The sequence below is a fragment of the Larus michahellis genome, chromosome 19, assembly GCF_964199755.1.
Source record: "Larus michahellis chromosome 19, bLarMic1.1, whole genome shotgun sequence".
Taxonomy (NCBI): Eukaryota; Metazoa; Chordata; class Aves; order Charadriiformes; family Laridae; genus Larus; species Larus michahellis.
In genome coordinates, this window is record NC_133914.1 from 4,040,412 (window position 1) to 4,052,526 (window position 12,115).

Here is a 12,115-nt window from a genome sequence, read left to right on the forward strand (position 1 = left end):
CGCCCAGGGCGCCATTGGGGGGGGCGTTTCCGGGTCACGGCGCATGCGCAGGCGGCGCCGGAAGTGCAGGGGAGGGTTCTGCTTCCGGGTGATGGCGCCGGAGGGGCCGGCAGCGGGGCCGCGCTGCGCCGCCGCCCCTCAGGTACCGGCGGGGCCCCGGGACGGGGGGAGCGGGGCGGGCACCGGCCGAGGGACGAGGGGTCGCTGCCGCCCGCGGGTAGGGGGGTGCCGGGCTGGGCCCGTCCGCCGGGGTGCTCCGTGCGGGCCGGCGCGGCCCCGGGCAGCGCCCGCAGCCATCGGTTCTGTCCCGCAGTGAGAAGCGCCGGCGCGGCGGGGAGCGGGGGAAGATGAGCCCGGTCCGCGCCCGCGGGAGCCGCAGCACCCAGCGCTGAGTCCGCCCCGGTGACCACCGCCAGAGCCGGAGATGGCAGCGGAGTCGGTAAGCGGAACGGCGGCCGGGCCTCTTCCCTCCCTGGGCCCCTTCTTCCCCCGGCTCTCCCGTGGCCGGTAGCCAGAGGGCCGTCCCAGCAGTCAGTGCAGTCCCAGCTCGGAGATTCAATTTTAAAACACACATCAGGACTCGGGCATTGCAAACCTAATGCTCAGGTATTGCGTGTGCGCAACAAGCTCAGGTGATAAATAAAGAACTGAATTTGTGGTGGACTGAGCGAAATAACCTGTTTGGATTCCGGTTTGTCTTTGTGGTATTCGCTGTCCAGTCTTGTGCTGCCTCCTGTCACGAGAGCCTGTGACGGCCATAAAACTGGCAGAGGGGAACGCGGTCAAAGGACAGAACTTCACCTTTTGAATCCGTTTCAGAAGTACCCACAGATCACTAAAACATTTGCCCCTTCTGAAAGCCCTCTGAGGCTGTTCTCCTTGGCCATGGGCTGGGATGGGCATTGGTACACTTGGCACTTTGCCATCATCCAAGAGATGTTCACAGTCTTATCAACGCTGCTTGTGTTAAAGATCATGTGGAAGTGAGATTGTTTCTACAAATGAGACTTTCTTCTGATTTAATTCTTCTGAGGCCCTTATTTGATGCTGTTTTCCTCCTTTTGGCATGTTTTCATTTGGAGCTCAGTGTCTGTTACTGAGTACTTTTAGTTTTCAGTCCTGAAAGTACTACAGCCATGTTTAAAATGCTCCTTAGTAACTGGCTGACTTTATGTGTGTTCAGCTGAAACACAGTTGTATGCAGTGAGGACCTTAGTTATTAGCAGGTTCTCAATTAAAAGTATCAATCAACAAATAAAAAGTCAGAGATCTGAGCCCTTAAGTAGATTGTATAGGACAGTTTCCAATTTAATAAATGTTAAGAAGGGCGACTGATTTGAAACATTAATTATATCACATGGCTTCTTGTAGACGATCCCCATCTGGCAGAACAAACCCCATGGCTCAGCACGCAGCGTCGTCAGGAGGATCGGGTCAAACCTCCCTCTAAAACCCTGTCCCAGAGCAACCTTTGAGGTAAGCGAACTCATAAGGGGTTTGGCGATTGCCTGTAGGAAGCTGTCGCTCTAGAGAAAGGCAAGGCTGTTCTGTCAGCCACGTGTGTCTGCAGAGTTGTATTCACAAAGCTCACGTAGCAATATAATTAATTTTAAGATTTTTTTTTTAAGTCTTTTTTTTTTTTTTTTTTTAATTTCTTGTAAAGTGATCATTGGCAACTGGAGGAAAATACCTCCTTGGGTAGTGTCTGTGGACTGGGTCAGCGAGCCGGAGGAGACAGAAACACGGAGTTGCGGAACCAGCGCTTCATTGCGTGACCTCCAGCAAGCCGCATGCCCTTTGGGCCTGTGTTTCCTAAACAGTAAAACAGGGTTTATGGAAACGCTTTCGTCACTGTTGAAGCTCAAGGGCAGCGCTGGGACTTGTAGTGGCAAAGTGTGGCACGTGTCCTTGGCAGCGCCCTAGGCTGTATCAGGTGTCCCTCCGCTCAGAGCACAGCAACGCGCCCGAGGACACGTGCAGAAGCTGACACACAGAAGCGCTATGTTTCCATCAGCCAAATGGTGTCACACATTTGACAGATGCAGCTGCCGGCCTGGTGCTGAGGAGAAAGGCTCTGACAGCCCGTGCAGCACATCTGGGGCGGCTTCAGGAGACGGGACCGGCGTCTCCTCAACATAACTTTCTTCTTCTTAGGTTCTACCAAATGTTTCAGACCTCTACTTAAATGACGTCCCTCCAGTCCCCACCTTGGCAGACATCGTGTGGATAGCAGCAGATGATGAAGAAACATATGCCAGAGTCAGGTTTGTTTCCTCTTTTTCTCTGCTGCTCCTTGGTTTTATACACCGGTTTATTTTGCACAGCTTAGACATTGATCAGATGCTCACAGCTTCAGTCCCCAAGGTCTGATCTGGTGCCTGTTGACATTTTTCCCAAGAGACAGGAAAAAAAAAATTGAACAAAGGACCTTGGGAGGAATTCCTGTAGGAAGTGCTAAGAGCCTGTGCCATGATTTATTTTCCTCCCTGAAAGATGTGACCCCCCTGATCCAGGGTGTTTTCTGGTTGAAGAGTTGATTCTCCTGGCATTGAAGTGCTCTGTCCCCAGGAGTTTGGTTCTGGTCAGTCGAACATTTGTCCTTAAGGCAGGGCGATAGTTATAGGTATCTTGTGACAGATAAAATGGATTTTGCAATCAGAGGCAAAAGTTAATGGGTAAGTGACATTTCCCACGTGCACCCAGCCCGGCATGGAGACACAGTCACTGGGAGAGAAATGACTTGGCACCACGTGAGCACGCCCAGGCTTTTGTCCCTGCGTCCTCTCACCACATCTTGTGCCCTTGGGTCATGGTTTCTGTGACACGTTTTCTGTTCCTTGTCATACAGACAGTGGCACATACAGACAGTGGCACATACAGACAGTGGCACATACAGACAGTGGCACATACAGACAGTGGCGCAGAGGCTTAATTCATGGTGTTAAAGTCTTCTGGTGTCCTGAGGTGGAGGCAGAGCAATCCTGAGTGTTGTTGTCACAGAGGGGTCTGGACCTTGTAAATGACTGACAGGTTTTTGTCCTGTAGAAGTGACACTCGCCCGCTGAAGCACAAGTGGAAGCCGAGTCCCTTCACTGTTATACAGCGAAACGCGTCAGTCCCCAACCTGAGGAAGCAGGAGGAGAAGCTGCTCGCCTTGAAGAAACCTGGTTTACCAGCACTGAGCCGAACGACAGAGCTGCAGGACGAGCTGAGTCACCTTCGGAGTCAGATAGCTAAAATAGTCGCTGCAGAGTCAGGTAGGAATATAACGAGCTTTTTTCTGTTGAACGAGAAGGGCTGAGTTAGTGAACCTGGTTATTTCCTCTGTACAAACCAGACTGGTGTGTTGTTTTTGCAGCAGAGCTGTGGCTCCCGTTGGTGGGATGCCATCTTTGGTGTCAGCTCAGGCTGGTTCTGTGTTTGCGTCTGTTTCGTTGGAGGATTCCAGCTTGTTTCTAAGAAATACCAAGTGCTGCTTTGTGACCGCGTTTGATCTGGAGGCCGACTCATCTCAAGTGCCTTGTTTCATGAAAACATTGGTGAATTATTGCCATTCCTGCTCCAAGTCGACCATGAGCACGAGGGTTATGTCTGGATTTGAGTGAGAGTGAGATGTTAGTGTCTGTTTCTGGTGTGAAAATGACAGTGTCATTTCTGTAGCAAATGAGGTATTTGGGGAGAAGCCTAGCTGAACCCATTTATTTATTTCCTTTAGTAAATTTGTATGCAACTAAAAGCCATGTTTTATCTGCAAAACTGAACCGTGAGGAGACACTGGTCCTCTTCCATTCATGGCTTTTCCTGTGTACTCAGCTCTGAAAATATGACAATATTTGGTAGGATCCAAATCCCAGTGGTTCTGCAAGTCTTGCTGCAACAGTGGCTCGTTTAGAGTGTGGAATCTACTAAGACAGAAATACCTTGGTATCTATTTGTGGAGTATTCAGAAGGCAGAGTGGAGAGTGGCTGATCTCCTAACTCAAACACTGACTAGTTTTGCAAACTAAAGGAAAAGCTGCATTTCTTTTATGCAGAACACTTTTGCTAATAACTAAGGCAACAGCTGCGTTATGGCTGCTTTGCAGAGGAAAAGAAGGATCTATAATTCTTCCCATTACTGTAAAAAAAAAAAAACAAAAAACCAAAACAACCCACACCAAAAAAACAGGATTGTGCCACACTTGAGATGGTATCAGGCGGGTTAATTCCTGTCTATGATGGGTAATAGTGGCTGATGAAACCTTCCTTATCCTACATCTGAAAGCAAATCTTTTTTTAATTCCCAAATTGCCGCTTGGCGCTGCACTGCGTAGGGTGTGCACGAGACCAAATCTCTTGTCATCTGCGAAAGGTGACGTGGTTGTCTGATTATTGTAGCCCCAAGGGACTTGTGGCTTTAATGACTGCTTGTGTTTAGTCCAGCTGTTTATCTGCGAGCTGTAAATGCATTTGAACATGAAACAGAGTTGAGGTGCTTGATTTAGTTGAAATGCTGGTTTCTGCGTGGGAGACTTGGGTTCTTTTCCAGTTCTGTGTGATGGTCAACGGACTCGTAAGAATCTATTGGATATCAATAGTGTAAATGCCACCATGTGAGAATATATCTGATGGGTTTAGCATGTGAAGCTGTATTTAGATGAGATGTTTCTTCACTTCCATGGTAAAGGGCTGTTGTGAGACAATGCACGCACGTGCTGGGGGTTCTTGTCACCTTTGGTCCTGTCCCAGTGCAGGGGATCCTGTGTGCCGCCGGCCTCGGCCCCTGCAGCAGCATGGTAAAATTAAGCTTCTCAGGGGGTGAGGGAGCCACATTACCCTCAACTCTGCAGGGAAAAAGCGAAAAACAAGGCATCGCAGATGTCCCCTTCGGAGAGGCTGCGTGTGTCCTCTTTCTTCTTTATGCAAGATGAGAGGAACAACCAAATTGGAATAAAGAAAGGGGAATTTCTGTGATTTTTTTTTTTTCCTTCTAAGTGTTGTCTCAGCTCTCGAGTTGCTCTAGAAGAGTCCGTTTTAATTCAAGGAGAGTAATAATGAGGAAAATTAGAGATCCAGATGGGAGAAAAATGATTTAATCATTTAATACCTTTTTCTCTCCCTCTCTACTCAGCAGCGTGCCTGGTTGTTATCAGCTGGCATTTGAGAACTGCTCGTATTGACTTCACGGCCTCTGAGTCAACAACGGGGAGCTGTGATTTAGGGCCTGGCTGTAGCTCGGTAATCTGATGGAGGAGATAACTATTTAGCAGGCTTATTTTGGAAAGATTGATGTCAAAAAAGAAATATTGTGCAATCTGCTGTATTATATACTGTTAGAGAAATCCCTTAATTGGAAATTGATAACTATCTACAAGTTTACTCTGGAGGTCAAGGGCATTAGCGCTTTAAGGTACAGTTTGTTTTCAATACAGGAAGATTCTTTCAAGGAGACTTGCACTAAGCATTTTTCTGGATTTTTGGTTGTTTTCCCTTAGTGTTTTACCTTGGAAATATCTAACTCATTTTCACTTAATAACACCCGGAATTTATATAGCGGTTCTTACCCTCACCGCATGTTAAAGCGTGAACAGATAAATCCCATCTTCCCTGTGGAATAGGGGGATGCTATTCTCATTTTACAGACGGTGATGGGAAGCGAAACAGGTCAGGATTCTGCAGTCCCACAGGGAATCGCTATGACCATCTGGTGTAAAATGCTGGAGCTGCTGAACCAGCTCTGCATTCTCACCAAGCGGGTGGGTAGCGGGGAAGGAGCCCGAAAGGAAAAGAAAGGCAAGCAGGTCTCAAGGCGATGACGAAAAAGAAAAAGTTAAGACAATGAAGACCAACATTCTGACACAGGCTCCCTCTGTCACCCTGAGCAGCAGCTACATCTCTGTTCCTCCCTTTCTTATCTGTAAAAATGGAAAAAATAACCATTGCCTGAGTTCTGCAGGGCCGGGGCGCGGTGTGTGAGGTGGAGGGGTGATACGGTGATGGGCACGACAGGAACAGAGATACATTACGTGGGATAAAAGGTAATGGAGAAGGTCTTGTGTTGCAGCATGGTGTCACAGGAAGCAGAGTGGACATGGAGGGTAATGGAGAACATGAGGAACTTGTTTTCTTAGTGCATGGGTGAGACTGGCTGATGATGAGAGAGAGATATATATGTGTATATATATATGTATGTGTATATATATGTGTATGTATATTTTGATTTCTATTCTGTTGTTTTTGGGGAAAAACATACCTACCTGGTTTGCTATTAGCTTATCTATCTGCCTGTATTGTTTTCTTTTTCAGCTTCTGCTTCGTTAACACCAGATTTATTATCTCCAGGAAGTTCAAATGCATCTTCTCCTTTACCTTGTTTCGGACCCTCTTTCCAATCTACGACTTCCTTTGTCATTAGCGATATCACAGAGGAGGAGGCAGAACTCGAGAGCCCCGACCTCCCGTCAGTCTCCATGCTTTGTTCCACAACCTCCGAGTGTTGTAAACCGGAACCAAAGGATCCTGACGAGGAAGATTCTGTGTCTCTTTCAAAGGCCAGCAGTTTTGCGGACATGATGGGCATTCTTAAAGACATTCATAGGATGAAGCAGAGCAAAGACTTGTAAGTGCTTCCCAAACTCTCTTCATTTTATTTTATCTCTTTTTGTTGTTGTTGTTCAAATCATTGTAGACACTGGACATTGCGTTCGCTGCTTGTTGATGCTGCTCTATAGTCATGATTCACAGGGGAAAGTCCCTATTTATAGCAAAGCTTGCTAACATTTAATGTTTCTGGGTGGGTTTTTTTAACGATGGCTTACCTGCCCAGATAGAATGCAATGGAGGGGCACTTAAACCAATTAGCACCACGTTTGGCTGCTTCAAATTGTTCATCTGAAAAAAAAAAAAAAAAGCTTGTGTTTGCCCAGATGAAAACCAAAACCGTATGTATTGGCAACCATCAGTAAGGGCCGCGCTGCTTGCAGTGGTTCCAGGTGCTGGTGCGTAGACTGTCCTGCAGAGCCAAGTGGCCAGGAAGCTCAGGAGATTTTTCCGCATGGCACGTGCAGGAATTAACACACGGAGCTTTTCAGCTTCTTGGCTTTTGCATCTGGCCCGGCTCTGAGTGTGGGCAGAGTGAGTTTTCACTTGTCTCGTGACAAGTTTACACATTGATCATGAGCGGGCCTCGAGCTGCTGCCATGCCAGCTGCTGCCTGCCTGAGGCAGGGTTCTGCCCAGCTGATAAAATAGTTTCTTTAATTTTAGCTGTACTGCCTTAATTTTAGGTGTGAAATCACAGTGATAGAGTTCAGTTTCCACATTTTTCAACCCGGAGATCTCCCCAGCCATTATGTTGTGTGAGGAAGATTCCTGGCCAAAAAATAACATGTTGTGTGATGGCTGTTCACAATTTCTATGCCTAATTCAATTTAAAAGAAATTAAATTCTCAGCACTGAAAAAATTATATAGTCAAATGAGAGAAATATGTTCAGCTTCCATCCAGAATGTCAGTATGGTATTACACATCCAGAATTCGCACAGCATACCCTTTGCTCTTGTTTTCCTAAGTGTTAAATATTACTCAAAGCTTAAACACTTGCTTTGTGTAAATGCCTGGACTCTTTCTTGAGGGTGAGTAGAATTCACACACCACAGAAATGCCTGCTCCTCTTCTTTTTCCCTGTCTCTTGCAAAGCAGTGCTTTGGGCATCCAAAAATAATTCCAAATTATTGGTTAACGTGAGGGAGAATTCTCCATAAAAATACCTGCTGCTGGGCGCACCTCTTCTGTGTCGGCTCAACGGAGGTTTGGGTTAGGCTTTAGGTAACTTCTCTGCGCCTTTCTAATGCTCGTTCGGCGGCTCTGTTAAATCCAGAAGAGCCTGCAGATGCTGCGTGTTGTGACATGGAACGTTTTATCAGAAACATGTGTACCTCTAGGACTAAGCACTCACATGTAACAGTGTAATTATGAATCTTCTAATTAGTGCAGACTGGTATGGCAGCCTCCTCTGGAAGCAGACTTCTCAGGGTAAGAAAACTCCCACCGTCTCTGCCAGATGAAGACAGCGAAATGCGCGTTTTTCAGGGGGGAAAAAAAAAAACTTGTACAAATACAGATTCTGGTAGGGAAAGCCGAGGCATTTCTCATCCACGCCTGGATACGCCAACAAGGCTCCTGCCAGCCCGGGCAGAGCCTCGAGGAGCCAGGTGCTGACGGGGGGGAGGCTGTTTGCAAAGTCCTTGAGGAGGCCTGGAGCAAATCCATCAGGCAGAAGCGAAAACGTGACTTGTAGCCGCAGCCCGGTTCGCGTGTGGTTGTTACGCCAAAGTCGGTGTTACCCCTCTGCGTGTGGCAGTTGTGGGGCGCACGAGTGTGTCTTCAGCAGCCTGGGTGAAAAGCAGCGTGGGGGTGACAGGGAATGTTGCGATGTAATGGGTCGCAGTTTGACTTCGGTTTCCTTGACAGAATGTGTGAGAACAGCTAAGGAGGGATGAAGGTGTCTGATCTTGCGGTTACCCGGGAGAGAAGCTGTGAGTGAGTGGGAGGGAGGGATGTGCACAAAAGTGGGATTTACTAACAGCGCTGGTTTGTAACATCATAGAAGATGGAGGAAAAGGATTTTGTACTGGGGAATACTGGGGCGGGGGGGGGGGTAGGGAATAGCTGCTGAATCCCTCCTTGCTGGGGTGCAGCGGGCAAAGGAACTCTATCACCCGGACCCTTTTCTCCCCTTGTGACAGTGCGACTGATTAGCCGGGAGCTGGGTCACACTCACTGCTGCTTCCATCAAGGCCGGGAACACTCGCGTAGAAAAGCTGGAGACTATTCTTTTCCGGAGCTGAACCATTTTCCTTTCATCTCTTTCTCTATCTCAGCCTCTAACTTGCCTCCCACATGCAACAGTGACGTTTTAGGATACAGTTATTACAGCTTAATTAAGTGACAGGTAGTCGAAAGATCGCATTAAGTACATCACTGTGCATTACTTGATGAGCTTTTAATTCCTAGACACAATCCTCCAGCGTCGCTGCAGGTTCGTGAACAGCCCCGTACTCTAAGCTGTGCTCGCCTTGTGGGCGGGCTGTTGGGTTACGCGGAGCGGATTGTCTGGTGTAGGTGTTGCAGCACTTGTAACGCTTGAAAGGATCGTGTACTCTTTTAAGTGGATGAAGGTACCAAATGGCGCTTAACGAGATAACTACATAGATGCTTCTCTGATGCTCCTATTTAGGACTTGGTGCTTAAACGCAGCCTTGGAAGCTTCAGGAATGCATGAGAAACGCTTGCAGAAATGTGCATGTTTCACCAAATGTGAGTTAGAGCTGGTGGCAGTGCCTGTGGTGGCCTCTGCGCGGGGAGTGGCCGAGCGCTGGGCCTGTGGCGCTCAGCAAGGGGGGACGGGTAGCGTGAGGAGCTGCTTGGACTGTGAGTACTCTTTTATTTGTAAGTACTACTGGTGTGGGACGGAACAATTTGCTTTTTCCATGATTATTTCCTTGGCCCTCGGAGCGGCTGTAAAGGGCTGAGACACTCCAGTGAGTGCTGGCGCCCCGCGGTCTGCTGCTGGCTGTAGGACGTTGTACCCTCTGGTAGGAGAGGTGGCTTTTCTCACCCCGGTGTGGGTTATCTGTCTCTTCATTCAGCCCGGGAGGGCTTTTCCCTGTGATCGGCACAGCTCGAGGCTATGTCAGGGCTGTCTCTCTTCCTGCTGTCACTGTCACCTCCTCCTCTGGCTGCCTCGGCTCCCCCCGTCCCTCTCCGGAGGCAGCTGATGGATACAGGGGCAACGCTGAATTCTCAGGTCGGCCCGTGTGGCAGGAAGGGTCTGGGGAGGGCTCCAGCCCCCGTGCTCTGCTCTTTCTCTGCACCCTTTTCTGGAGGGACGGTTCTGTCTGGATGAAATCAAAGGCGTGATTCTGGCTGCAAAGGCAGCTTTTCGTGATGCTTTTACGCAACTGGACATTAAGAACTTGCATCAGACAAATGTGACAGCGCTAAGGGTTACCCGTGGGCAGCTCAATGGCATCTTCCACAGCTTACTAAAAGCCTTCGCTGTTCATTTGAGAACGAGCCCCTCCTAAACACACAGGGAAATACTTCAGGGGGATTTTTTCATTTAGGAATGTTTAAAACACCCGTAATGTTTTCTGACCAAGGGAGGACTTCAGCTATTAAAAAAAAAAAAAAAAAAATTTAATCATCTCTGAAATTATTATTGCAGGTTCTAAACAAAACCTTAACTAAGCAATTCATGAGACCTGAGGATAAAGAACTGGGTTTTGGCTTCTTGTAAAATAAGCTTACTAACACTTCTAAAGTGAACTGCTTGTCTGAACTTGTGGAAGGAGACAGGGCGCTTTGATAACAGCAGTAGCTGAGCAGAGGGAAAAAGCCTTCCTTTAAACCACCTGTAATTCCCTGTGTTTAAATATGAAAGCATATATCCATTGTACAGCAAAATTAATGAAAAAATAGTTCTAGGACTTCAACTCGAACACCACAGCGCTTGGAGATTGATACTGAGGGGACGTAGGCTGTAAATAACTTGTGAAGTTGTATTTTACTTACCTGTTATTAACACAGTTGAATAAAAATTATAAAGAGCTTTGATGCTGAGCTTTTCAGGATGCCCCTTGATGCACCAAATGAGCTCCAGGTTTTCTAAGCCAACATGAAAGAGGTGACTTTTTAGCTAATTTGTGTTGTTCTTGTACCTCCTTCACTTGCGACAAAAGCCAATTATGAAGGCTTCAGAAAGAACACTTAGAATGTCACCATGCTGTAAGCCATCCACTGTGGCACGTCCCTGTACTAATTCCCTGTGCTTTTGTCTTCCATGTAGAAACCGAACGTCAATGAAGGAGGAAGACCCCGCCGTTCTTATAGCGGAAGTTCTGAGAAGAAAATTTGCCCTAAAGGACGAAGATCTGGCCATCAAGGAGAAATGATGTTACTGTCGTTAAACTCTGTAAGCAAAAGTGTTACGCTCCCAAAATTTCCTCCACAGTAGCTGCCTTCCTAAGGATTGAGCCTTTTGCCTCTTTTAATTAGAAATGGTTTCTGCACTGGACACTTACTTAGCAAAGACCCTATGGATTTGATGTGTTTTCCATGTATTGTTATATTTAAGGAAAAAAAAAAACCCCACAACTTTTTAAGAAGATGGAAATTGTTTTCCACCTGTATTTTGATGTTGATTATTGATAAGGATCTTCTGAAGAGTGCAATGAGTGTTGCTGGATGACGTTCTTTCTACCTACAATTTTCCTTAAGTTCAAATTAAGCATTAACTTATAACAGCCTTGTTACAATATAACTAGTTACCATTTCCAGTATAAACGGATGTCGGAACATCCAGTTCTTTCTCTGTTCCGAGTATGGTACAGAGCTACTGAGAATAAGCTAATTAATGCTTCCACATCGTCAGTATTTGGGAGGTTGTTGAATCACAGTGGTAAAAGAAGGCGTCTTCCCGATAATTCTGTCGGACCCGATGGGGGATGAAACTGCAGTCGATGATCAAAGCCCTCAGTCACGTCTGCGGGATGCTGGCTGCTTTTAGGATGCCCTGGGCATTTCTTAACTCACAAATTATCCCCACAGTTGCATGACACAATGGCCCTAATTTCTTGCCAGTAATTCAATGTTTCATTAATAGTCCTCGTATTCAGATAATGTATTTTATTTAGCATTCAAAAGGTCTATTTATTGAACCACCAATGCTAGGAACTGAGCACCCACCACAAGAGCCACCATCTGAGAAAAGGGAAGGAGGACCTTGGCATGGGCTGTGGCTGCAGTTCTCATGACTGAAGAGGTTTCCTTCAGCTACACGTTCTCTGCAATGTTCCTCATGGCTGTATTTAAAGTATGATTTTTTCCTTTATATAAAATGGAGCCTTAATAAGATGGTGATCGTTCTTGATATTATTAACGTGCAGATGTCCAAACATGTCAGCAGCGGTGCTTGTGTCTTGGGGCGGGGGGTGGCACGCGTGGCGTTTCAGCTGCTGCAGCCGAGTGTACTCCAATGCTAAGGATTTTCTTAATCCTCTGGGCCCTCAGCCCTTGAAAAATTAAACCGTCATCCCCACCTTAGAAGTGAGAGAAGAGGCTCATACTGCCTCTGGC

At 47.1% G+C, this 12,115-nt stretch overlaps 1 protein-coding gene across 6 annotated transcripts; it reads left to right on the forward strand.

Moving 5' to 3' along the window:
- Positions 1-38: 38 nt before the first annotated feature.
- On the forward strand, positions 39-11,893 carry MTFR1L (mitochondrial fission regulator 1 like). Of its 6 annotated transcripts, none has more exons than XR_012584215.1 (9): positions 41-142; positions 314-439; positions 1,372-1,476; positions 2,155-2,264; positions 3,046-3,257; positions 6,286-6,598; positions 9,216-9,409; positions 10,827-10,952; positions 11,711-11,893. XR_012584215.1 is itself a non-coding variant. In XM_074562914.1 (8 exons), coding segments are annotated over exons 2-8 (951 nt in total). In that variant the 5' UTR covers positions 41-142; positions 314-424; the 3' UTR covers positions 10,829-11,893. The 6 variants fall into 6 exon arrangements, 4 of the variants coding, with proteins under 4 accessions (XP_074419016.1, XP_074419015.1, XP_074419018.1 ...); XR_012584216.1 differs by having other exon boundaries at positions 9,216-9,295; XM_074562914.1 differs by having other exon boundaries at positions 10,827-11,893.
- Positions 11,894-12,115: the final 222 nt, after the last annotated feature.

What these genes read in the sequence shown, in the direction of transcription:
- MTFR1L (XM_074562914.1), top strand. An exon ending in GTCCCAGAGCAACCTTTGAG is followed by an intron (nt 1,477 to 2,154) that starts GTAAGCGAACTC and finishes TCTTCTTCTTAG; the next exon opens with GTTCTACCAAATGTTTCAGA. An exon ending in GAAACATATGCCAGAGTCAG is followed by an intron (nt 2,265 to 3,045) that starts GTTTGTTTCCTC and finishes TTTGTCCTGTAG; the next exon opens with AAGTGACACTCGCCCGCTGA.